At 42.5% G+C, this 25,980-nt stretch overlaps 1 protein-coding gene across 5 annotated transcripts in view; it reads left to right on the top strand.

Annotated features, from left to right (window-relative positions):
• Positions 1–25,980, top strand: part of akap1b (A kinase (PRKA) anchor protein 1b) — a 56,392-nt gene that overhangs the window by 23,095 nt on the left and 7,317 nt on the right. For 3 of the 5 annotated variants that reach the window (XM_085917254.1, XM_085917253.1, XM_085917255.1), the window contains 4 exons: positions 248–374; positions 535–668; positions 11,033–11,210; positions 17,921–18,071. In XM_085917254.1, the coding sequence (XP_085773380.1) occupies positions 248–374; positions 535–668; positions 11,033–11,210; positions 17,921–18,071 (590 nt within the window). Of the gene's footprint in view, positions 1–247; positions 375–534; positions 669–6,255; positions 6,297–6,425; positions 7,027–11,032; positions 11,211–17,920; positions 18,072–25,980 lie in introns of those variants that run through there. The other 2 variants (XR_015066773.1, XM_085917257.1) reach the window with 2 other exon arrangements.

The raw sequence follows: 25,980 nt of genomic DNA on the forward strand, positions 1-25,980 counted from the left end.
TCATGCGGTTTAAAGTTAAAATAACATGTGAAGTGAGCAACTATGCTAGTAAGTGATGTGTTAATGATAATTAATTTGTGAATAATTTCACATAAAAGTCGCTTCTGAGTGTAAGTCGCCCCGCCCCCCCCAGCCTCCAAACTATGAAAAGAAAATGCGATTTATAGTCCGAAAAGTACGGTAATTCAATTCAGCCACAATATTGATATTAAAGTCTGTGCATTCTTTGGCTGTCTTTCGGTTTCAGCTTCTGGTTGGGCGCTTAATTGGGAAGCAAGGAAGATATGTGGGTTTTCTTAAGCAGACCTCTGGTGCAAAGATATACATCTCAACCCTGCCTTACACACAGGAGTTCCAAATCTGTCACATAGAGGGTGAGTTGCGGGAACTCTCAATTTTCATAGAATCTTGTGAAAAGAGAACTGACTCTATAAAAAATTTGGCTCACGTGTTTTTCTGTTTAAAAAAAAAAAAAAAAAACAATTCACAATTGATTTTTAAACCAGTTTAACCTCATTTTTGCCATCCATGCAGGTATGCAACAACAAGTTGACAAAGCCCTGTCTTTGATTGGGAAGAAGTTTAAAGATTTGGATTTGACCAACCTTTATGCTCCTCCACCACCACACCTCACATTACCATCACTCCCCATGACTTCATGGGTAAGGGTAACTCTTTGTCTTCTACACTTATTACATTTTATTGCATTATATACGTACAACATAGCGAGCCTCTTTGGACATGATCTTTATGGTGGGTTTCAATCCGTTTTTTTTTACATTTTGACAGTAAAAAAAAAAAAAAAACGAATCAAAATATTTATCTCCACAATCAAATAATTACCAACGAACTACGCAAGCAATGTTTTAAGTAGCATTTTTGACTCATAATTTGTAGAGCTATATTAAGTATCTGAAACAGACATAGAACAGCTTAGGCAGGCATGTCCAAAGTCCGGCCCGCGGGCCAATTGCGGCCCATGGTCAAATTTCATCAGGCCCGCAGCCTCTGTGATAAAATCTTTAGTATGTGGCCCGCCGCCATTGTTGACCAGCGCTTTAATACACACGTACCAAAGCTATTTTATATTTATGCCGCAGAAATGTAATCTCGCGCGACCCGGCGTGATTTCACAGCGAGAACATGACTCCAGCTGTCCTGGTATGCGGAGCATGCGCAAGTCAAATGCGGAAATAAACCCGTTGTAAAAAGGGTACGCGCGAACCGGCTGCGTGAACCCTGTGTGACCCTTTCCGGCCAATTTTTAAAATGGCGACTGAAAATAAAAAACGCAAAGTTGACAGGGAGAGCCGGCGCTTCCAGGACAAGTGGAAATTGGACTATTTTTTTCACTAAATTACGGAACAACTGTGTCTGCCTAATTTGCCAAGAGACTGTATCTGTTTTTAAAGAATACAATATCAAGAGACACTACCAGTCAAAACATGCCGACATGTACGACAAGCTAACGGGGAACGAACGCAGCGAAAAATTGAAGCAACTGGAAGCTGGTTTAATTTCACAGCAGCAATTTTTCACAAGAGCCAGAGAGTCAAATGAAAATGCCACAAAGGTGAGTTACGAGGTGGCAACGCTGATTGCTAAGCACTGCAAACCTTTTACTGATGGAGAATTTATCAAAGACTGTGTGATGACAATGGTGGAGAAAATCTGCCCTGAGAAGAAGCAAGAGCTTGCCAATGTTTGCCTGGCTCGTAACACTGTGGCACGGAGAATTGAAGTTGTTTCAGCAGACATTAAGAGACAGTTGGTGGCCAGAGGAGAGGAGTTTGAATTTTTTTCCTTAGCTTGCGACGAAAGCACGGACGCATCTGACACTGCTCAGTTACTTATTTTTTTGAGAGGAGTGGACAGTGAAATGAATGTGACTGAAGAGCTACTTGACCTCTAGAGCCTTAAAGACCAAACAAGAGGAACAGATTTATTCGTTTCTGTTTGCTCGGCCTTAGATGACATGAAACTCCCGTGGAATAAAGTTTCTGGGATTATTACGGACGGCGCACCTGCCATGGCTGGCGACCGGACTGGATTATCAACCCATATCTGTAACAAAGTCATTGAAGAAGGAGGTCAAGCAGTAAAACTTCATTGTATTATTCACCAGCAGGTTTTATGTGCCAAACATCTCAAATATGATCATGTTATGAAACCGGTTGTAAAGGCTATCAATTATATTCGCTCCAAAGCCCTGTGCCACCGTCAGTTTCAACATATTCTAACTAACATCCAGGCTGAATACGGAGATGTTGTCTATCACAACGACGTAAGATGGCTCAGTCGTGGGTCTGCACTTCAGCGCTTCTACTCCCTTAGGCAGGAAATCAGAGTTCATGGCAAAAAAAGGACAATCAATCCCAGAACTATGTGACCCAGTTTGGCTGGCTGATTTGGGTTTTTTAGTTGACACAACAAAGCACCTGAACATGCTGAACACTAGCCTTCAGGGGCCAAATGCAGTGGTAAGCCAACTTTATTCACACATCAAAGCCTTTGGAATCAAGCTGCAACTTTTCCAAAGGCACCTGTCACAAACGCAGCCCAATACTACACATTTCCACGCACTGCAGGAAATCATGACCAGCTTTCCACAGAGCAACATCAACGCGCAAACAAGGAGGTATGCAGCAGACATCTCATTTCTGGCTGAGGAGTTCCAACACCGCTTTCGGGATTTTGCAGCTATTGAGAAAGAGATTGCAATTTTTTCCTCTCCTTTCTCTGTGGACCCTGATGATGTTACAGACCACCTGCAGCTGGAGCTTATTGAGCTGCAGTGTGACGCCGAGTGCCACGGTCGTTACCAAACGCTCTCTATTGCAGACTTTTACCGCCAGCTGGATGAAGGCAAGTTCCAAAAGATTCAAACATTTGCTAAGAAAATGCTGAGCTTGTTTGGATCAACGTATTTGTGTGAGAAGACTTTTTCGGTTATGAACTTTAAGAAGAACCGCGTGAGAACACTACTAACTGACTCTCACTTGCGTGACATCTTGCGCATCAAAACCACTGCCTTTGAGCCTGACCTGACCTATGTACTGCAGTCCAGATCTCAGTATCACCCTTCACATTAGTGCAGGCAAGTCATCTGTCAACTGAGACGATTAAATTCTAAAATTCTGTATAAAATCTTTTTTGTGACTATCAAAACCACAGTTATAAATGCACTGAGACTTGTGGTCAATGTTTGCACATCTGAATAAGATTAGCTACTACTCTGTTTTGAATTTAAAAGTTCCAATACTAAGTCATGTTTGCAGTAAGCATTTAATTGCCAATAATCCGTAATGTTTCAAATTAACCTAAGAAATGTTAAGCTTCTTAAAATAATAAATAAAAAAGGTCAATATGAAATGAGTGACTTGGTAAAATTTGTTTAGATTTATTTGTGTTTCATGTGAGGAATATCAGACTGAATGGTCACACATTTTCACCTCACCAAAATCTGGCCCTCTTTGCAAAAAGTTTGGACACCCCTGATCTTAGGTGTCTAACTTTCATATTGCCATACTTGGTATCTGTTATATAAATTAAGTTGTGATTATATCACAGCTAATAGCTCACGGCCTGTTGAGTATGTTAGCTTAAAATATCTTACCTGTCCTTATATCTTGGGTCAAACAAAGTGGACAGGGCGTACAGAGGCTCATCTTCTACTGAGTCAAAACGTTGTTTGACAGCTTGGAGCAGGGTCTTTTTCATCGTTTTAATGCCAGCATCTGCCTCGTCTTCCTTGGTCAGGATGCGGTTGAGGACAGTGATGGCTGGAATGACATCTGCAGTGGAGGCGGTGGATGAGCTTATTTTCCTGGTCAGCTCTTCAAATGATTCCAAAACGGTGCTAATTTTCTCCAGCAAGGCCCACTGGTTAGCAGTCAGTGCTGTGGGCAGATCATAACCTCCAAAGCACCTCCGAGCTCCAGATATCAGTTGTGAAGCTCAGGGCATCTACATCTCTTTATTCTTGTGACAAGTGTTCGCATACTTTCTCATACATTTCTGACAGTGCGGTCTCAGAAAAATACTTGCGCGATGGCAAATTGTACCGTGGCTCCAGGTGCTCAAGTAAACGTCGGAAGCCGTCGTTTTCAACAATACATCGGTTGTCCATCCAAAACGATGAATTCCAGCACTTTCTCGTAATTCTCATAGGTTTTGCGCTATTGCCTGGGAATTTCTCCAGTCTTTGCAGTGCATCTGCTAACGTTAACTGCTGTGTAGGTCCACTTCCCGCTCGCTTTGATTTGCCCAACTGCTGGAACTCCTGGTGCTCCGTTGCGTGGTGTTTCTGGAGATGCTTAATTAAATTGGTAGTACTATAACTAGTAGTACTACCACCATCCCTGGCAACATTAGCTTTGCAGACATTACAAACTGCCGTCGAGGTAGTTGGCGTGTTCAGTTTAAAATGCCTCCACACAGCTGACTCTTTCGTTCGCTCCATGTTTGCGTTTGTTTAGAAAATGCTCGTGGCATGCGACACACGTGCTGCTGACGTATGACGTAGCCCGCGTCCCAATAGATTAAATTAATAATTAGATATAATTATGCTATAATATATAGATATTATTAGATATAATTAATTTCCTCACGTCAAGACACACAAAGAGTTCGAAATTAAAACTATCCCACGGTGGCAATAATGTGAAGAGCTATATTATAGTAGAATAAAATCCAACTCAACTTTTGATGCGTGACTGGTAACTACCATTTATGTTGTTTGCTCCTGCCATAACCAAATTTGAATTTACCTCTAGTCAATTAATGCTTAGAATTGAGTTAAATTCAGTAGTAATGTGTGTGTGTGTGTGTGTGTGTGTGTGTGTGTGTGTGTGTGTGTGTGTGTGTGTGTGTGTGTGTGTGTGTGTGTGTGTGTGTGTGTGTGTGTGTGTGTGTGTGTGTGTGTGTGTGTGTGTGTGTATATTTATACAGTAATTTTCTGAATATAAGTCGCTCCGGAATAGAAGTCGCACCAGCCACAAAAGGCGGCTCGGTGGAACAGTGGGTAGCACGTCCGCCTCACAGTTAGGAGGGTGCGGGTTCGATTCCACCTCCGGCCCTCCCAGTGTGGAGTTTGCATGTTCTCCCCGTGTCTGCGTGGGTTTTCTCCGGGCACTCCAGTTTCCTCCCACATCCCAAAAACATGCTTGATAGGCCGATTGAGCACTGTGAGTGCGAGTGCGAACAGTTGTTCGTCTCTCTGTGCCCCCGCTTACTGCCCGATGACGGCTGGGATAGGCTCCAGCACGCCCGCGACCCCCGTGGGGAGTAAGCGGTTCAGAAAATGGATGTGTGTGTGTGTGTGTGTGTGTGTGTGTGTGTGTGTGTGTGTGTGTGTGTGTGTGTGTGTGTACATATGTGTATATATACACACACATATATATGTACACACACACACACAAGTGTCCGTTTGCAAGATACTCAGTCACACAGACACTTCCTCATTCAAATGTCCACACACCATGGACTAAGGTGACGCTAAAACCAGAGACCCTGCAAGTGACGCTGCACAGGGAAAGGCAAAAAAAAGTAACAAACTTGTGAGAGCTGTCTACTTCGTACTAACTAGACACTACTACTCGTCCGCGCCGCCCACTCACTGTGATCGCAAACAGCAAAAAGACTATGGATCATTATTTTATGATTATAAAGTAATTTGTTGCGTCTGAAGTTGAAATAAAAAAGATACAATGGAGAATGATTTGATTTGGATTAAAAATCTGACATGGTGCAACCTGGCCTGTTTACTGCAGTCACAAACACTAATATCACGCCTCTTATTCATACAACGATAACAATAATAAAACAAACTTAATACATCTAATAAATCATTAAACTTTCATAAAATTTCATAATTTGTTATTATTTTAATCTTTAACTTTTCTGGTAGTTCAATTGATAAAATAGATTTTTGAAAATTTGTGGGAAAAAAGTCTAAGTATAAGTCAACCCCCCACCCAAACTAAGAAAAAAACCTGTGACTTATAGGTATATCCCAGCATGCACCACACGCTTCTCCTACGGAAGAAAATGAATTCATTTTGCTGCTCTTATTTGTCTATTTATTTATTTATTGTTTATTTATTTGGGTTATTTGCTTATTACTTATTCGTTGCTCTTGTCTGTTCGTTTTTACTCTTTGTGTTATTTGATTGTAAGTGTTGTGTACTGCGTCTAGTCACCGTGGGACGGTGGGAAACGTAATTTCGATCTCTTTGTGTGTCTTAACATGTGAAGCATCTGTACCTCTTCCCAGACGGCAGAAGATCAAACAAAGAGTGAGCGGGGTGACTCTCATCACACACAATCGCGGTCGCCTTGCGGGAGAGACGGGAGGCGTAAATGTCCTTCAGGGAGGGGAGTGAAGCCCCAATGATCTTACTAGCCGTGTTCACTATGCGCTGCAGGGCCTTCATGTTGTATTCAGTGCAGCCACCACCCCACACACCGATACAACTGGAGCGGACGCTCTCAATGGTGCCACGGTAGAATGTGGTCATGATGGCAGGAGGAGCACTTGCTCGCCTGAGTTTCCGCAGTAAGTACAGGCGGCGCTGAGCTTTCGTCGCCAGCGATGCAGCGTTGGTGCTCCAGGATCGGAGCTGATGTGCACCCCCATGAATCTGGTGCGTCTCACCCTCTCCACCACAGCACTGTCGATGGTCAGCGGCAAGTGTTGGGTGTGACCCTTCTGTAAGTCAACAACAATCTCCTTGGTCTTGCTGACGTTCAGCTGGAGGTTGTTGTCCCTGCACCACGTGGCCAGAAAGTCTATCTCCGACCTGTATTGAGTCTCGTCGCCTCCGGTGATGAGACCCACCACAGTCATGTCGTCGGCATATTTCAGCACGTGGTTGCTGCACTGCGACAGTGCAGTCATGCGTCAGCAGGGTGAAGAGCAGCGGACTGAGCACGCAGCCTTGAGGGGCCCCCGTGCTCAGCGTGATGCATTATGTAAACAATGCCGCGTATGCACCGCATGTGGGCCGCGCCGCTGACGTCGGACTAGTAAGTTGCATTTCAAATTATTCCACAGACCCATATAATGCTATATAAAGTATATTTCAAATAACTATCATATGACAACAGTATTATCAAACCATCTGGGTCACTCCAAATCATCAAATCCATCGATCAAATTCCTCGTCCTTTGTCAACAGCGCCACACGCGCGCCCTGACGTCAGCCTTGTTGTTATTCCACAGATCTAGTATATAACTATATTGTAGCGTTAACAAAGTACAACCAAAGACATGGGTTTGGTAAACGGCTCTTTATTTAACAAAACATGAGTTCTACAAGCCAACAACTACTGAACTTCCAGCCACGGAGGTGGAAGAGAGCTCCATAGAATAGGACCGGACGTGTGTAAAAGTCATGTCCGAGCCCCATCCACCGACCCTGGAGAGCCATCTGGCCGAGCGCCAGCCCCCGACTTCCATCCACGGAGGTGAAAGAGAGCTCCGTAGAGTAGGACCAGGCGTGCGTAAAAGCCATAATAGTTTTTCAAACCTACTGTGTCACTCCAAAGATTAAATCCTTCAAACTCTTCGTCCTCCGTGTCACTTACAAACAAAGCCGCTAATGATGCCGGTAGTACGTGGCGCCCTTCGTCGTCTTCATCATCCCGTGATCGAATCTTTGTCCTTAATGTAAACAACCGTTGCGCCACTGACGTCGCTTGAAATCCAAATTACAGCAATCCCTTGCTACATCACGGTTTATTGCGGTTTCCCCCTCCCTTTTTTTTTTTATTTTGAAAATTTGTGAAAAAATTCACATAAGTTGCTCCTCAGTATGTTGCCCCCCCCCACCCAAACTAAGAAAAAAAAAACACGACTTATAGTCCGAAAATTACGGTATATTCAAAGTCTGCTTTATTGTCAATTTCTTCACATGACACACAAAGAAATCGAAATTGCGTTTCCTAGTATCCTACGGTGATTAGAGGTGTGTGTGTGTGTGTGTGTGTGTGTGTGTGTGTGTGTGTGTGTGTGTGTGTGTGTGTGTGTGTGTGTGTGTGTGTGTGTGTGTGTGTGTGTGTGTGTGTGTGTGTGTGTGTGTGTGTGTGTGTGTGTGTGTGTGTGTGTGTGTGTGTGTGTGTGTGTGTGTATATATTTGTGTATATATGTATATACACATGTGTATATACATATGTGTGTATATATATATATATATATATATATGGAGTGTATATATATATATATATATATATATATGGAGTGTATATATATCTATCTATATATATATATATATATATATATATATTGGAGTATAAGTCGCACCAGCCATAAAATGCACAATAAAGTGAAAAAAAAACATAGTCGCGCTGGAGTATAAGTCGCACTTTCGGGGCAAATTTATTTGTCAAAATCCAACACCAAAAACAAATATGAACCAGCAACAACAGGCTAAACGGTACGGTATGCTAACGTGACATATACACAAACAAGGAGCTGAGAATGGGTCTGACGTAACTTTCAGAGTTATTCAAGTATTACATAAATAACACATTTTTCAAACCATCTGTGTCATTCCAATTCATTAAATCCATCGATCGTGCTTTATGTAAACAATGCTGCTTATGCGCCGCATATGGTCACGTCGGACCCATTGTAAGTTGCATTTCTAATTATTCCACCGACCCATATAACAATATATAATGTATATTTCAAATAACTATCATATTATAACAATTTTATCAAACCATCTGTATCACTCCAAATCATTAAATCCATCGATCAAATGCATTAGTTCCCATGGCATGGGTGACTTACATTTCTGTGAAGGCAACATAAATGCTGAAAAGTACATAGAGATTTTGGAGCAACATATGCTGCCATCCAAGCGACGTCTTTTTCATGGACCCTGCTGCTTATTTCAGCAAGATAATGCCAAGTCACATTCTGCACGTGTTACAACAGCGTGGCTTCGAAGTAAAAGAGTCCAGGTTCTCCCCTGGCCCGCTTGCAGTCTCGACCTGTCTCCCATTGAAAATGTGTGGCGCATTATGAAGCGTACAATACGACAGGGAAGACCTTGGACTGTTGAACAAATAAAGCGGTTCGTCAAGCAAGAATGGGAAATAATTCCACATGAGAAGCTAAGATAATTAGTCTCCTCTCTTCAAAACGTTTGAGTGTTATCAAAAGAAAGGTGATGTAGCGAAGTGGTAAACATGCCCTTTCCCAACTTCTACTGCACGTGTTGCAGCCATGAAATTCTAAGTTAATTATTATTTGAAAAATAAAATGAAGTTTGAGTTTGAGCATTAAATATGTTGTCTTTGTAGTGTATTCAATTGAATATAGGTTGAATAGGATTTTCAAATCATTGTATTTTGTTTTTATTTACATTTTACTTCTCAACTCATATTTCTCAACTTCACCCGAATCTGGTTTGTATGTGCGTGTATATATATATGTGTGTGCGTGTGTGTGTGTATATATGTGTGTGTGTGTGTGTGTGTGTGTGTGTGTGTGTGTGTGTGTGTGTGTGTGTGTGTGTGTGTATATATATATATATATATATATATATATATATATATAATTTTTTGTTTTCTTTAAAAAAATATAAGCCGCACCGGACTACAAGCCGCACGTCCGCACGGTGATCTCCAGCTCTCACTGGAGCGGTTCGCAGCCGAGTGTGAAGCGGTCGGGATGAGGGTCAGCACCTCCAAATCCGAGTCCATGGTCCTCGGTCGGAAAAGGGTGGAATGCCCTCTCCGGATCGGGGATGAGATCCTGCCCCAAGTGGAGGAGTTCAAGATGGCGGCGCGTGCACACGCAGCGACCTCTCTCCGTCCCAACCGATCGGTGTTTTGTTCGTTTAATAAGTGTTTGTCAGACAGTTTTGTGTGTTTGTCTGATCGTACCACGTTGCGCTACAAGTACGGCAGGCAGGTTCTGCTCGACATCGGCGAAAGCGAGTTTTGCGGCGTTTCGGACTTTGATACGGGGACATTAAAGTCACTGGGACTACTCCGGCCTGAATCATCGCCGGACTCGTCTGCTACTCCTTCCCCGGACAAGCAGCGTCGGAAGCGGTGTGCGAGCAGGCAGAAGAGGGGACAGCGCAGAAGCGTCCGGGCCAGGCTAGCGGCGAACCCAACTCGCCCGGCCGTGCCTTCCATTCTTCTGGCGAATGTCCGGTCGCTGGCAACATTCCGGACTCTGCTGTGCAACTGGAGCGGCTGGCGTGCTATCGATTCGTTGCTCTTGTCTGTTCGTTTTTACTCTTTGTGCTATTTGATGTGAGTGTTGTGTACTGTCTAGTCACCGTGGGACGGTGGGAAACGTAATTTCAAGCTCTTTGTGTGCCTGGCATGTGAAGAAATTGACAATAAAGCGGACTTTGACTTTTTGACTTTGTTATTTACAAAGAAAGACAGTACACAGAAAGCTTTTTTAAAGTTTAATAACATACTTTAACATGTCTTTCTAAACGCTGCCTGTGATGCAGCAGTAGTACCGTAGCAACACAGAAGTGTGCACGCGGGTTATATATATATATGCATGCATGTTTACCACACATACCTTAACATTTTATTTCAGTTATTTGCTTATTACTTATTCATTGCTCTTGTCTGTTCGTTTTTACTCTTTGTGCTATTTGATTGTAAGTGTTGTGTACTGTGTCTAGTCACCGTGGGACGGAGGGAAACATAATTTCGATCTCTTTGTGTCTTAACGTGAAGAAATTGACAATGAAGCGGCCTTTGAACTTTGAACTTCACAAAAATCACGGGAAAAATCCTGTATAAGATGCACCGGACTAAAAGACGCAGGGTTAAAAATTTGAGAAAAAAGTCACGGCTTTTAGTACGAAATTTACTGGATAGATAGATAGATAGATAGATAGATAGATAGATAGATAGATAGAAAGTTGCAGATCCAAATAATCCTTTTTGTAATCGCTGTGAAAGACCATGGTTGACTGCAAAGCCAGTAAAATTTTGTTCTACGCTCCAGTTTTTACTTTGCTTTTAACACTTTTTGTCATTTGTCCTCTAGCTGCTCCTGCCCAGTGGTGTTACAGTTGAAGTGATTGTGGTGAATATTGTATCAGCCGGGCACGTCTTTGTCCAGCAGCACACCCATCCTACTTACCATGCCCTAAGAAGCCTTGACCAGCAAATGTTCTTGTGCTACTCCCAGCCAGGCACACCCACTCTGCCTTCCCCAGCTGAAGGTAAACATACCCGTAAAAAAAAAATTTGTCCAGGCCCGCCCTTTACAAAGTATTGTCAACAGTCTCTGATCGTTGTCACAGTTTTAGACTTGCTTCATACAGCAGGCAATTGCGACCCAGATTGGATTACCGTATTTTTCTGACTAAATCGCTTCGGAGTACAAGTTGCACCATCCATAAAATGCATAATAAAGAAGAAAAGCGCACATATAAGCCGCACCTGAGTTTGTCATATTTTGGGGGGAACTTTATTTGACAAAATCCAACACCAAGAACAGACATGAATAGGCAACAGTCTAAATGATGCGGTACGCTAACGTTACATAAACACAAACAAGGAACTGAGAACGTGCCTGAAGTAACATATTAAGTTATTCAAATAACTATAGCATAAATAAGACGTTTATCAACTATCCGTGTCACTCCAAATCATTAAATCCATAGAAATCTTTGTGTCACTTGTAAATAACGCCGCTGCTGACTTCAGAAGTGCATGGGGCGCTGACGTTGAAGTCATCGTCAGATGCGGTTCCAATTATTCTACAGGCCTATATAACTATATATAAACTATAACTATAAATTATCACTGTAAATGATAGTATTGTTTTCTTGAATGCCATTGAAATTATGTTAAAACAAAAATTGTGTACATCCTTTTAAAGGACATGTATCATGGAAAATCGACTTTTTATGCTTTTGAAATAATTTTCTTGTGTATTGTGAGTATCCAGGAGTGTAGAAAAGTGTAATATATCCCAGGTGCTGCAAAAATACTGTTATGATCGTTTTGGGGGGCTATTTTTTACTCAGTTCAGATTTCTCTGTTTTTTTATGACGTTTTTTTTATCCATTACATCACATAGGTTGGGACGGGACAAACCAAACAAGGCAACGGGTGTTGCCAAACAGAAATTCGAGTAATAACCATGGCAGATCCGCAAATCCTTTGTTTACGAACGAATCTGCCTAGTTTATTTCTGAGACTTTTGTAGTCCAAACAACTCAAGGATGCCGAAGTGTAGAGATCAAAATGTTCCGTTGTTGGATGTATCAATCCACACAAATCATTGCACAACATCAGAACCTTCAAGACGTGCCTGGTCAAGTTTCATTTTTCAGTGTTCCCACGTCTGTGCGCAAAGTCTTTCGGCTGATTTTGTGGGTGTATTTTGAGTACTGAATTTTTCGGACTATAAATCGCTCGCAGTATAAGTCACATCAGCCACAAAATGCAAAGTCGCACCGGAGTATAAGTCGCATTTTGAGGGAAATTTGACAAAATCCAACACCAAGAAGACATGAACCAGCAACAGCAGGCTAAACGATACGGTATGCTAACGTGACATAAACTCAAACGAGGAGCTGAGAACGGGCTTGACGTAACATTAAAAGTTATCCAAACAACTATAACATAAATAACACCTTAATCAAACCATCTGTGTCACTCCAAATCATTAGATTGAATTATTCGTCCTTTATGTAAACAACGCCCCGCCCCGTGCACCGCGCCGCTGATGTCAGACTCGTCGTCAGTTGCAGTTCAAATTATTCCACAGGCCCATATAACGACATATAAACGATATTTCAAATAGCTATAAGATAAACAATTTTATCAAACCATCTGTGTCACTCCAAATCATTAAATCCATCCTTTATGTCAACAACGCCGCATGTGTGCCGTGCCGCTGACGTCAGTTGCAGTTCAAATTACATTGCTACATTACAGTTCATTTATCGCGGTTTCACTACATCGCAGATTTTTTTTCCTAAATTTAAAAAAATTAAAAAATTAAAAATAAAACTTTTAAATTGAGGAATTATGGCACGAATGTTGCCCATACGTCAGCAGAAGGCAGGGCGTGCCCACACAATTGCAGTGCATACACTTGTACCTTTTCATTGAAAAAATTTTATAAGAGTTTTAAAAACGCATTTAAGTGTTATACCTTGTTATAGAAAAATCATAATAATAAAACAGTTCTAAAAAATGTATAGTATGTACACCTGTACCTTGTTATTAAAATTGTTATAACAAAAAAAGCTGTTCTAAAAACATATTAACAGTATGTGTTAAGAATTCTCTGTGTTATTTATGTTATTCAAGGTGGCGTGCTGGGTAGCACGTCCGCCTCAAAGTTAGGAGGGTGCAGGTTCGATTACACCTCCGGCCCTCCCTGTGTGGAGTTTGCATGTTGTCCCCGAGCCCGCGTGGGTTTTCTGCGGGCACTCCGGTTTCCTACCACATCCCAAAAATCATGCTTGGTAGGCCGATTGAGCACTCCAACCCTTAGGTGTGAGTGCGAATGCGGATGGTTGTTTGTCTCTGTGTGCCCTGCGATTGGCTGGCAACCAGTTCAGGGTGTCCCCCGCCTGCTGCCCGATGACAGCTGGGATAGGCACGCCTGCGACCCCCGTGGGGACAAAGCGGTTCAGAAAATGGATGGATGGATTTGTTATTTAGCCATGCCTTGATTTGAGTTTTATTTTGGTTTTAAGTGAAAATACCATGTGAAGTGATCAACTATGCTAGTAAGTACTGTATTGGCCCGAATATATGATGAGGTTTTTGCATTAAAATAAGACTGGAAAAGTAGGGGTCGTCTTGTATTCGGGGTCTAGACACGATATCCATTTTCACTTGTGCGCAGCGGTAAGTTAAAGTGAGTACCGTAATTTTCGGACTATAAGTTGGTTAAGGAATCCCGCTTGGCCATAATTTTTTTATTCATTAATTTTTCATTCATTCAATTTTAACACATTTTAATAATTATTTTCATCATTCATTTAATTATTCATTTAATTTTAAGTTAAAAACATCATTTTACCGTTTTAACGGCATGTACCATTGTTATTTCTCGTTTAATAGCATCATTCCACCGGAGCAACACTAAGTCGCTGTTTAGCTCAGTAAGAAGACAATGGCGCTTTGAACACGAGCCACTTCCACGAGGGCATTCGAATCCCGCTTGGCCATAATTTTTTTATTCATTAATTTTTCATTCATTCAATTTTAACACATTTTAATAATTATTTTCATCATCATCATTAATTTACCATTTTTATCTTATTTAATCATCATTATTAATTTACCATTTTTATTTCATTTAATCATTATTTCGAGTCCCACAATAGTGTGAAGTGCCTTCGCCTTCACACGCAATTTCTCCAGAAATTGCCAATTCTAGTTATTATTATTAAACAACTTATTCCTCCCACTTTTTTGAGACCTAACTACTCCCACATGCTTTAACCGATTCACCCCATTCCAACTTTCACACGTTCCAAAAATTCACGGCGTGTTTGTTACCATTTTTTTTTTTGTTCATAACATTTACCGTTTTGGCGTAATTAACAAATATGTTCCTTAAAATCCCCCACACATTGGCACATTCAACACGAGCATATGCGCCACATAGGCAGCATTGTTTACATAAAGCACGATCGATAGATTTAATGAATTGGAGCGACACATATGGTTTGATAATATTGTTATTATATGATAGTTATTTAAAATACACTTCATATATCGTTATATGGGTCTGTGAAATAATTAGAAATGCAAATCACGACGAATCCGAGGGTGAGCGTACTCTGCATTGTTTACCTAATAGACGATCGATGGATTTAATGATATGGAGTGACACAGATGGTTTGATAATGTTGTTGTAATATTATAGTTATTCAAAATATACTTTATATATCGTTATATGGATCTGTGGTATAATTAGAAATGCAAACAAATAAACAAATAGTCCGACGTCAGCATATGCGGCGCATACGCGTACTGCAGCATTGTTTACATAAAGCACATCGATGGATTTAATGAATTGGAGTGACACAGATGGTTTGATAAACGTGTTATTTATGTAATACTTACTTGAATAACTCTGAACATTACGTCAGGCCCGTTCTTAGCTCCTCGTTTGTGTATATGTTACGTTAGCATACCGTATCGTTCAGCCTGTTGTTGCTGGTTCATGTCTGTTTTCGGTGTTGGATTTTGACTAATACATTCGCCCTAAAAGTGCCACTTATACTCCGGAGCGACTTATATATGGGTTTTTTTTTCACTTTATTTTGCATTTTATGGCTGGTGCGACTGATACTCCGGAGTGACTAATAGTCCGAAAATTACGGTATGTATTTGTCATTGTTACTACTGTCCACTGTTGTGTTGTTTGTCCGATCGTGGTTTGCTTTGAGTGCGCGCCATTTGATTGACAGCTCCGGCGCGCTCATAATCTATTGAGTATGTTGCTGTGCTCGTGTGCGTCTTTGACACAAAGTGAGTATATATACATTTCATTGTTACTACTGTCCACTGTTGTGCCGTTTGTCCGATCGCGGTTTGCATCGTGTGCGCACCGTTTGATTGCTCTAGCGCGCTCCTTTAAGTTTGCCTCGCATCGTACGAGTGGCCGTTACGCAGCGGCACGGAGACTAATGGTCGCCAGCAAACGTATTTTGTCTCGATCGATGACTTATTTTTGGTGTATTGCAGAGAGTATTTCATTTATGGTTTTATTAATATTTTTTGCCAATAATTCAGTAAAGCAATCAAAACTGAACCACGTCTTCCCTCCTGTGTTCTGACCGACACCCGGGGGCGAAAAGAGCATAACCATCCGAGCCAACCCCCTATACAGTCCTCAAGCTCGCCAACAATAGCGGTAGCAGTTTGCATTATTTTATTGCAATGTTTTTCCTTATTCAGATTTGTTTCAAGACTACACTTAGATTTCACTTTGATGGTTAATGCAGCTATTGCAATTTTGTTGTTTTACCACAGTAGATTGGTTTATTTACATTTCAAAAACCAGAAGCCATTGTGCAAATGTGGTTGCACTTTAGTTTACATATTTAAATGTTCAGATATTAAGATATGATAGACAGTTTTTGCATCATTTGAATGAGGAAAAATAACATACTTTTTCTCTCAAATATATTGTTATAATCATTTGTTTCAGATGTAATCATTTTCTGTATAAAAATAAATTTGGTGTTCAAAAAGTTTTTTCAAACAAGTCTTGAAAAAGAGGGGGTCGTCTTATAATCAGGGTCGTCTTATATTCAGGCCGATATGGTATTAAGACATCAGACATCACATGCAGTACTATTTTTAGTGGCAGAGTAAAATGATGTCTTATTCCTTCACAATGTCCTTTTTTACGTGGCTGTAATAGCTAGAATGGAAATTTAGGAAATCCATTTTTTTTTTTTTTTTTTTTTTTTTTTTTTTTTTAAGTAATGTTGCAAGCAAGAGGATGAGCCTTTCACGCCGTAACGACACCCATCAAAGGGAATATGATCATTTGTTGGATGCCCAAAGTGTAGACCAAAACAATAACCAGTTAAGGAAATGGATCGATGGTTAAGTAGACCTCTTTGGAATCTGCCATAGGCCAGTGTATGGTGAAGGATCATGAAGGTTAAAGTACCATATTTCCCGCACCATAAGGCGCTTCGGATTAAAAGGCGCAGACTCAATTGTGGGGTCTATTTTGTATTCAATGCACACACAGGGCACACTGCATTATAGGGTGCATGCATGCCATGACTTACAGTAAACAAGTCAAGTCAGGTTTATTTGTATAGCCCTGAATCACAGTCTCAAAGGGCTTCACATAGACAATCAATAGGCAATTATTCTCAAAGCATCCCCTGATCTTGGGCTCCCAAAAGGGCAAGGAAAAACTCAAAAACCCCTACCAGGGGAAAAATTTGAAACCTTGAGAAGGGACCACAGATGGAAGGATCCCCCTTTCAGGATCACCAGGCTGCAATGGATGCAAAGAGGGCACATAAAATACATAATATGGAAATAAAAAAGTGGATGTTCAGGCCAAAGCGAAGAGCTGTCGGCGGTGCCTTTGATTGTCCTGGCAGTGTCCTCTAGGAGGGTAATCCGCTGCAGTTCCCTCATGCTGAATTGGTCCACGAGAATCCAGATAGCCGTTAAAACATATTAGATATATAAGAAGCTGCACATCTTGTCTGTCGTTAAAAGTAAAGGTTAAAAGTATTTGGGGTATGGTCATATTTGTGGTACTTGCACAAAGTGACTTACGGGCAATTTGGAGTGCTCAATCAGCCTACTATGCCTGTTTTTGGAAAGTAGGAGGAATGGTGTGCCTGGAGAAAAACCACGCATGCATGGGGAGAACATGCAAATCCCACATTGGGAGGACTGGTGGTGGAATCAAATCCGCCCCCTCTGAACTATGAGGCAGACATGCTAACCAGTGCCCCACCGTGCCGTTGTGTGTATGTATATATATGTACGTATGTACCGTATTTCCGCACCATTAGGCACGCTTAAAAGCCTTTAATTTTCTCCCCCAAAAAATTTGGAGCAGAAGGTGCGCCTTTTAATAAGGTAAGGTAATACGCAAGCACCCGATGAACCAATCAGAGGACACTACGTTTTACGTAGATCGGAGCGGTAAACCAATCAGAGGACTGGACGCAACACGTAGAGGAGTATGTACTTCCGTTGCATCGGTAAATAAATACTATCGTTTGTGCAAAGTACGTACCTCCGCCGCCATTGATAAATAAATAGTATCTGTTTAGTGCCACACAGAGACAAACTGTTTTTTGAGACACTTGTTTTTTTCATAACGTAGGAGACATACCTTTAACTTGGTCTCCCTCACTGTTTTGTGTTTCTACATATATTAACACATGGTTTCTCTGTCTTCATCATCTAGTTGGTGTGATATGTGCAGCTCCAGCAGTGGAAGGGGCCTGGTGGAGAGCTCAGGTCATCACCTTCTATAAAGAGTCAAATGAGGTGGAGATAAGATACGTTGATTATGGTGGCTATGACAGAGTCACGATCGACTCATTACGACAAATAAGGTATGGCTATATGTCAGAAGTACTGTTTAAGGGCCCTTGTCAACACAGCATTTTATTTTTAGATATAGCTTCTTCGACGAATAAAGAATACTTAAAGCAAAGGAGTGCTGTCCTTTCACAGAAGCTAGCGATGGCTAGCCTTGCGTTGTGAAAGAGGTTCAGTTTTTTCATTAGTATATTGGCTTCTTTACCAGGTTTTGCTTTATATTTACCACATAAAGGACAATAATTATACATCCTGCTGTCTCGCTGATATTCAATAAATTACTCCGTTTACCATTGAGGACAATAAATGAGCAGTTTAAATCGTCTGATTTGTATAGTACTAGTGTGTCCACATTTGGATAGTGCTATCAACACCATACCTTGCCCAAAACATTTTAAAAACTCAGAGATTCAATTCTTCATCTTCATCTTCTTCCGCTTATCCGGGGTCGGGTCGCGGGGGCAGCAGCTTTAGGAGGGACTCCCAGACCTCCCTCTCCCCAGCCACTTCCTCCAGCTCATCCCGGGGGATCCCAAGGCGTTCCCAGGCCAGCCGAGAGACGTAGTCTCTCCAGCGCGTCCTGGGTCGACCCCGGGGTCTCCTACCGGTGGGACATGCCCGGAACACCTCCCCAGGGAGGCGTCCAGGAGGCATCCTGATGAGATGCCCGAGCCACCTCATCTGGCTCCTCTCAACGTGGAGGAGCAGCGGCTCTACTCCGAGTCTCTCCCGGATGACCGAGCTTCTCGCCCTATCTCTAAGGGAGAGCCCGGACACCCTGCGGAGGAAACTAATTTCAGCCGCTTGTATCCTGGATCTCGTTCTTTCGGTCACGACCCATAGCTCGTGACCATAGGTGAGGGTAGGAGCGTAGATCGACCGGTAAATCGAGAGCTTTGCTTTGGCTCAGCTCTCTCTTCACCACGACGGACCGGTACAGAGTCTGCATTACTGCCGACGCTGCACCGATCCGCCTGTCGATCTCGCGCTCCATCCTGCCCTCACTCGTGAACAAGACCCCAAGATACTTGAACTCGTCCACTTGGGGCAGGATCTCATCCCCGATCCGGAGAGGGCATTCCACCCTTTTCCGACCGAGGACCATGGACATAGATTCAATTCTTTTAAAACATATTAATATATTGAAAACGTCTTCCTGTGCCACCCACCGTAAAGAAGACAAAGAAAATGATGAACACAAACAAAGATGCAAAGAAGATAAAGCTAGTGTCAGCCATCCAGCTATGATACAAGCCACATGTCAATATATAATCAGGGCTTTAACAAAGAAACCATCAAGCGAAATCGGTGGCCGCCAGCCCACGTCGTAAGTTTTAAGTTAAAAATAACTTAACGTATTTTCCGCACCATAAGGCGCACTTAAAAGCATATAATATTCACAAACGAAAGTGCGCCTCAAAATAAGGTGCGCCTTTTGTGTAGACCAAATTCTAAAATCTGTAAAGTTCTTTTGTGTGGCTTAATATGTACCATATTTTTCGGACTATAAGTCACGTTTTTTATCATAGCTTGGGTGGGTGGTTGAGGGGACGACTTATACTCAGGAGCCACCTATATGTGAAATTATTCACAAATTTTCAAAATTAAAAAATCCATGATGTAGTGAAACCGCGATAAACGAACCGCGATGTAGCAAGGGATTACTGTCATCTGTACTGCAACTGCGGCGCATATGCGGCGGTGTTTTATATAAAGGAATCACGGGATTTAATGACTTGGAGTGACAGAGATTGTTTGATAAAATTGTTGTTCATAATTATATGGGCCTGTGGAATATTTTGAAGTGCAACCGCCGTCAGCGGCTCGCACCCGGCCTTTGTTGACATGAAGGACGATCGATGGATTTAATGATTTGGAGTGACACGGATGCTTTGATAAACATCTTATTTATGCTCTAGTCATTTGGTGTCGGATTTTGTCGAATAAATTTCCCCCAAAATGTGATTTATACTCCGGAGCGACTTATATATGTTTTTCTTTCACCTTATTCTGCATTTGTCTGAATTATAAATGCATAGGACCTGGATGTTGTGAGTGAACGCTGGCGCAAATTGCAGCCGCTGCTCTCCGGACATTTGTGTGTTGCTTAACGCCTGGCCGCCGTTTTGCCGGCCCCGATGAGCGTTTTCCTGCCCCTGCATCAAGCTTCCAACAACCTTGCTTTGAGTTTCATGCTCTGGAGGACTATCCTGTCCGCCATGATCTATCCAGCATCATTCATGTTCCAGTACACGAAGACGGAGCTTCTCCAACTCCGGCGCTGCCGGTATGCTCCCCCGCCTGTGCTGCAGTGTTTCCCGAACATTGCTCGACTTCACCATCGCAGATACATTCATCGTGGCTCTGGACGCAACTACTACATCGACGACTCTACTTCCATAAACACCATCTGGTCCTCCACTCGCCGCCATCCACCGAAAAACACAAAAAGGAAGGTCGATCACGGCGTATTAGCTAGCCTAGCTAGGTCAGCTAATTTTTTAAATTCCAATCTACACTGTGACGTCAAAAATGGGACTACTCAACATCCGTTCCCTCACGAGCAAGGGTCAACTGCTACAGGACCTTCTCCTCGACTACAAGTATGACTTTTTGTGTTTAACAGAAACTTGGCAACACCCTGATGACTTTTCTCAATTAAATGAAGCAAGTCCGCCCGGGTTTGTTTACACCTGCAAGCCACGTCAAACTGGTCGAGGTGGAGGTCTTGCAATATTTCATCGTGAGTCCTGGAATGTCTCATCTGTTTTAGTGCCGGAGTCCAGTTCCTTCAAATCTGTGGCTTTACAGCTGAATGGTCCCACACCAACTATTTTAGTTAATATCTACCGTCCACCCAAACCAAATAAGGATTTTATTAATGATTTCACCACATTTCTCACCCACATCTGCTTACTCTCACCCAACATCATTCTGCTGGGTGATTTAAATATTAACATGGACAACACCAACAGCACTCCTACTAAGGATTTTATTTTTTGCCTGGAAAGTTTTGGACTTAAGCAGCACATCAACTTTCCCACCCACACTAAAGGCCATGTTTTAGATCTGGTCTGCCGCTCTGGTGTCACTCCTTTTAACTGCTCTGCTGTTGATCTGGGAACAGGCTTCTCTGATCACTTGCTATTTTCTTTTAATCTTAAACTCACATTGTCCAAAATCAAACTGCCCCGTGTTATATCCTTCCGTGACATCAAAAACATAAATTTAGCAGATTTCACAACAGCCATTGAATGTCTACCCACCACCACCCTCCCATACACCCCGGATCAACTGGTTTTTAATTATAACAATGGACTCCAAACTTTGCTGAACTTATTTGCCCCCCTCAAAACCCGGACTGTTTCTTTTACCCACTCTGCTCCCTGGTTCTCTCATCGTTTGCGCCAACTGAAAGCTAAAGGACGACAGCTGGAGCGTCTTTCTAGGAAAACTGGTCTCATTATCCACAAACCGTTATTTCACACGCACATTTTTCAATATAAGGATGCAATTTCCTCCGCCAGATCACAATATTTTGCGGAGAAAATTACAGCCGGTGCGGGGAACACCAGAGCTCTGTTCGCCATGATTCAACCCACCCCCGTGACTCTCGCCCCCCCCCCCCCCACATTTTTACTCTTCCGACTACTGTAACACCCTGAGGTCCTTTTTTGACATTAAAATAGCCTCTATCCACCAGCAACTGATCCCTCACTCGTCTAGCCATCCATTTCCTTTCTTTCCCCATCCAAACCCCCCTCTCTTTCCTGCTTCCAACTTCCCTCTGCTTCTGACCTTTCTAATTTCATCCGGAATTCAAAGCCATCTACATGTATTCTTGACCCCATGCCTTCCTCCTTGGTCATAGCCTCTCTCCCTTCTCTGCTGCCCCTGATCACTGCCATCATTCATTCTTCCCTCACCTCTGGCTCTGTCCCCTTACCTTTCAAATCTGCCGCTGTTACACCAACCCTTAAGAAACGCGGCTCAGACCCAACACCCTCAATAACCTTCGCCCCATCTCTAACCTGCCGTTTCTCTCCAAAATACTCGAAAAAGTTGTCGCATCACAAATCCACACTCACCTCTCTAGTAATAATTTATATGAACAATTCCAATCCGGTTTCCGTCCCCGTCACAGTACAGAGACAGCCCTTATTAAAATTACGAACGATCTTCTTCTTGCAGCCGACTCTGGTCTTTTATCCATTCTCATTCTCCTTGAAGTAAGCGCAGCCTTTGACACCATCTCTCACTCTATCCTCCTTGACCAGCTAGCTTCTATTGGACTGTCAGACACACCCCTGCAGTGGTTCCAGTCATATCTTTCCGGCCGCTCGCAATTTGTCCAGTTAAAATCCTTTACTTCACATCCCTCCCCCCTGTCCTCTGGTGTTCCCCAGGGCTCTGTCCTTGGTCCAATTTTATTTACCATTTACCTCCTTCCGCTTGGTTCGATTTTCCGAAAACACAATATTAACTTCCATTGCTACGCGGACGACACCCAGCTCTGTCTCCTCCAAACCCCCTTACAGTTTCCCACCCTCCTCCCTCACTGCATGCCTTCAAGAAATTAAATCCTGGTTCACCTCAAACTTCTTCAAACTCAACTGTGACAAATTTGAGGTAGTCCTCATTGGTTCCAAATCTTCCCTCAACAAACAACCCCGTATTATGCTCACCATAGACAGGCTAAGAGTCTGGGGGTCGTCCTTGACATCACCCTATCATTTTGCACCCACATCAATAACGTCATCCGTTCGTCCTACTTCCACATCCGTAACATCAACTGCCTCCGTCCATCACTCACTCCGGACAGCACTGCTATCCTGGTCCACTCCCTCGTTACCTCCCGTCTGGATTATTGCAACTCCATCCTTGTTGGCCTCCCTCACAAACTCCTCCATAAACTGCAATTGGTTCAAAATGCTGCTGCCCGCATCATCGCCAGAACACCTGTCCATCATCACGTCACTCCTGTTCTGCTCCAACTTCACTGGCTTCCTATAAAACACTGCATTAACTATAAAATCCTCCTCTACACATTTAAGGCCATCAATAACCTCTCACCGTCATACCTGACTGACCTCCTCCACATTAACATTCCCACCCGGTCTCTTAGGTCTGCATCTTCTCTTACCCTCACCGTCCCCCCCATTCCGTCTGTCCACTATGGGAGCTAGAGCCTTCACCTGCTCTGCCCCTCGTCTCTGGAACTCTCTCCCCCCTGACATTCGAAACATCGACTCCATTCTACAGTTTGCATCCCACCTAAAAACCCACCTTTTTAAGCAAGCATATACTTGAACTGTTCTGCTGCAGATGTTTCCTTACTTTTATACAGTTTTTATATTTGATCGTGTATGTTATTTTATCTTTGAATGGCGTCCTTGAGTGCCTTGAAAGGCGCCTTACAAATAAAATGTATTATTATTATTATCATTATTTTATGGCAAATGTGACGTATATTCCGGAGCGATTTTTAGTCCAAAAAATACAGAATGAAGACCCGATGAACCAATCAGAGGACATTATGTTTTACAGAGGACAAGACGTAATATGTAGAGGAGTACGTACCTCCTTATCGTTTGTGCAAATCTGTAAAGTTGTTTTGTGTGGCTTCCGCCACGCAGACGTAATAAACAGGCGTAATATGGAGACCTGATGAACCAATTAGAGGACATTACGTTTTACATAGATCGAGGCGGTAAACCAATCAGAGGACTTCACCTAACATGTAGAGTACGTACCTCCGGCGCCATTGATAAATGAATACTATCGTTTGTGCGAAGAAAACAGCATTAGGACCCTCTAAAATGGAATAGACAAAGACATCCTTACGAGGCACAATTAGAGCTTTCTTGAAAGCCAGGATCATTGCAGAAGAGCAACATGACAATGACGAGACCATTACGAGAGGAAACTTGGCATGTTTAATGGCGAACTTGCCCAACTGTTTAATTTGTATACACAAGATGAGGACTTGGACAGATTTGTGTATGAATATTGATTCACAATAATGCAAGTACAGTAGAGTACATGGTTAAACAGTAGAATAAAGTACAACCAAACTCAGTCTTGCTCCCGTGCTGTGTTTTGTTTTGTTTGTTTTATTTAAGTCTACAGTTAGTACAAAATGCTGCTGCAAGGCTGCTCTCACGGACAAGAACATTTGATCACATTACCCCAATATTAGCCAATTTACATTGGCTCCCAGTCCATTTAAGATGTGACATCAAGGTTCTTCTATTAAGCTATAAATCATTGCATGGCTTAGCGCCTTCGTATCTCGTCGACTTAGTTGTTCCTTATGTTCCGTCTCGTAACCTTCGTTCGCAAAATGCTAGTCTTTTAGTGACACAGAGGGCCAAGAAAATGTCTGCAGGGGCTAGAGCATTTTCTATTCGGGCACCAGAGCTCTGGAATGCCCTACCAATGGATCTTAGAACTGCTACCTCAGTAGAAACATTTAAGACACGTTTAAAGACGTATTTCTATGATATGGCCTTTAATTAGCCTGTAGTAGCCGATTCGGCTGGAGTTTGTTTTTGCTTCCTCTCCCCAACCCCACTCCCCCCACCCTCCCCGGCTGGGGAGGTGGTTAGGTGACACCCAAGCTGACGGCGGCTATCTAGATTCTCGTGGACCAATTCAGCATGAGGGAACTGCAGCGGATTACCCTCCTAGAGGACACTGCCAGGACAATCGAAGGCACCTCCGACAGCTCTTCGCTTTGGCCTGGACATCCACTTTTTGATTTCCATATTATGTATATTATGTGCCCTCTTTGCATCCATTGCAGCCTGGTGATCCTGAAAGGGGGATCCTTCCATCTGTGGTCCCTTCTCAAGGTTTCTCATTTTTCCCCTAGTAGAGGTTTTTGAGTTTTTCCTTGCCCTTTTGGGAGCCCAAGATCAGGGGATGCTTTGAGAATAATTGTCAATTGATTGTCTATGTGAAGCCCTTTGAGACTGCTTGTGATTTAGGCCTATACAAATAAACCTGACTTGACTTGATTTGTTTACTGTAAGTCATGGCATGCATGCACCCTATAATGCAGGGTGCCCTGTGTGTGCATTGAATACAAAATAGACCCCACAATTGAGTCTGCGCCTTTTAATCCGAAGCGCCTTATGGTGCGGGAAATATGGTACTTTAACCTTCATGATCCTTCACCATACACTGGCCTATGGCAGATTCCAAAGAGGTCTACTTAACCATCGATCCATTTCCTTAACTGGTTATTGTTTTGGTCTACACTTTGGGCATCCAACAAATGATCATATTCCCTTTGATGGGTGTCGTTACTGCGTGAAAGGCTCATCCTCTTGCTTGCAACATTACTAGTAAGCAGGATTTCGGGTTTTTGGCTCAACGCAAGGTGATTTGCAACAGGCTGCATCAGCGAAAGTGATTCAGAGCTGCAGAAATGTTGGGCATAAGAGAAAGTGACAGTGGACATGCTACGACCCCTTCAAAATGCATCAATTCTAACTGTAGTAAGGTGGTCTCTGTCAGACAAGTGCTAACAGCAAAACAGCAGTTGCTATAAAGTGTCTATAAAGTACCTCAAAACGGTACCTCAAAACGGTACCTCGACAAAAATCTACAAATCGGCAAAAGTAACAAAAATATAACTGACCAAAGAACTTGATGCCACTTTTATGACTTATCTGCCTGCATTTGATGTCCTCTATTGTTGATATTAATACACTTCCACCATTACTGTCAAGCAAATATGTTCATTTAATTGCCAATGAGGACAGTAAGATTGCTTTGAGTGCATGCGTGAGTGTTTAGTGGGGTCCCAACTAGTCAAATGTCCTGTCAAATTCTACAAATTGGAAACAAAATAATTCGCACTGTTACTTTTTGGAGGTTACCTTTGTAGGCGAATGTAGTGTTAGATGTCGGTCAATG

The sequence above is a fragment of the Syngnathus leptorhynchus genome, chromosome 7, assembly GCF_054491065.1.
Source record: "Syngnathus leptorhynchus isolate UIUO chromosome 7, UIUO_Slep, whole genome shotgun sequence".
NCBI classification, from domain to species: domain Eukaryota; kingdom Metazoa; phylum Chordata; class Actinopteri; order Syngnathiformes; family Syngnathidae; genus Syngnathus; species Syngnathus leptorhynchus.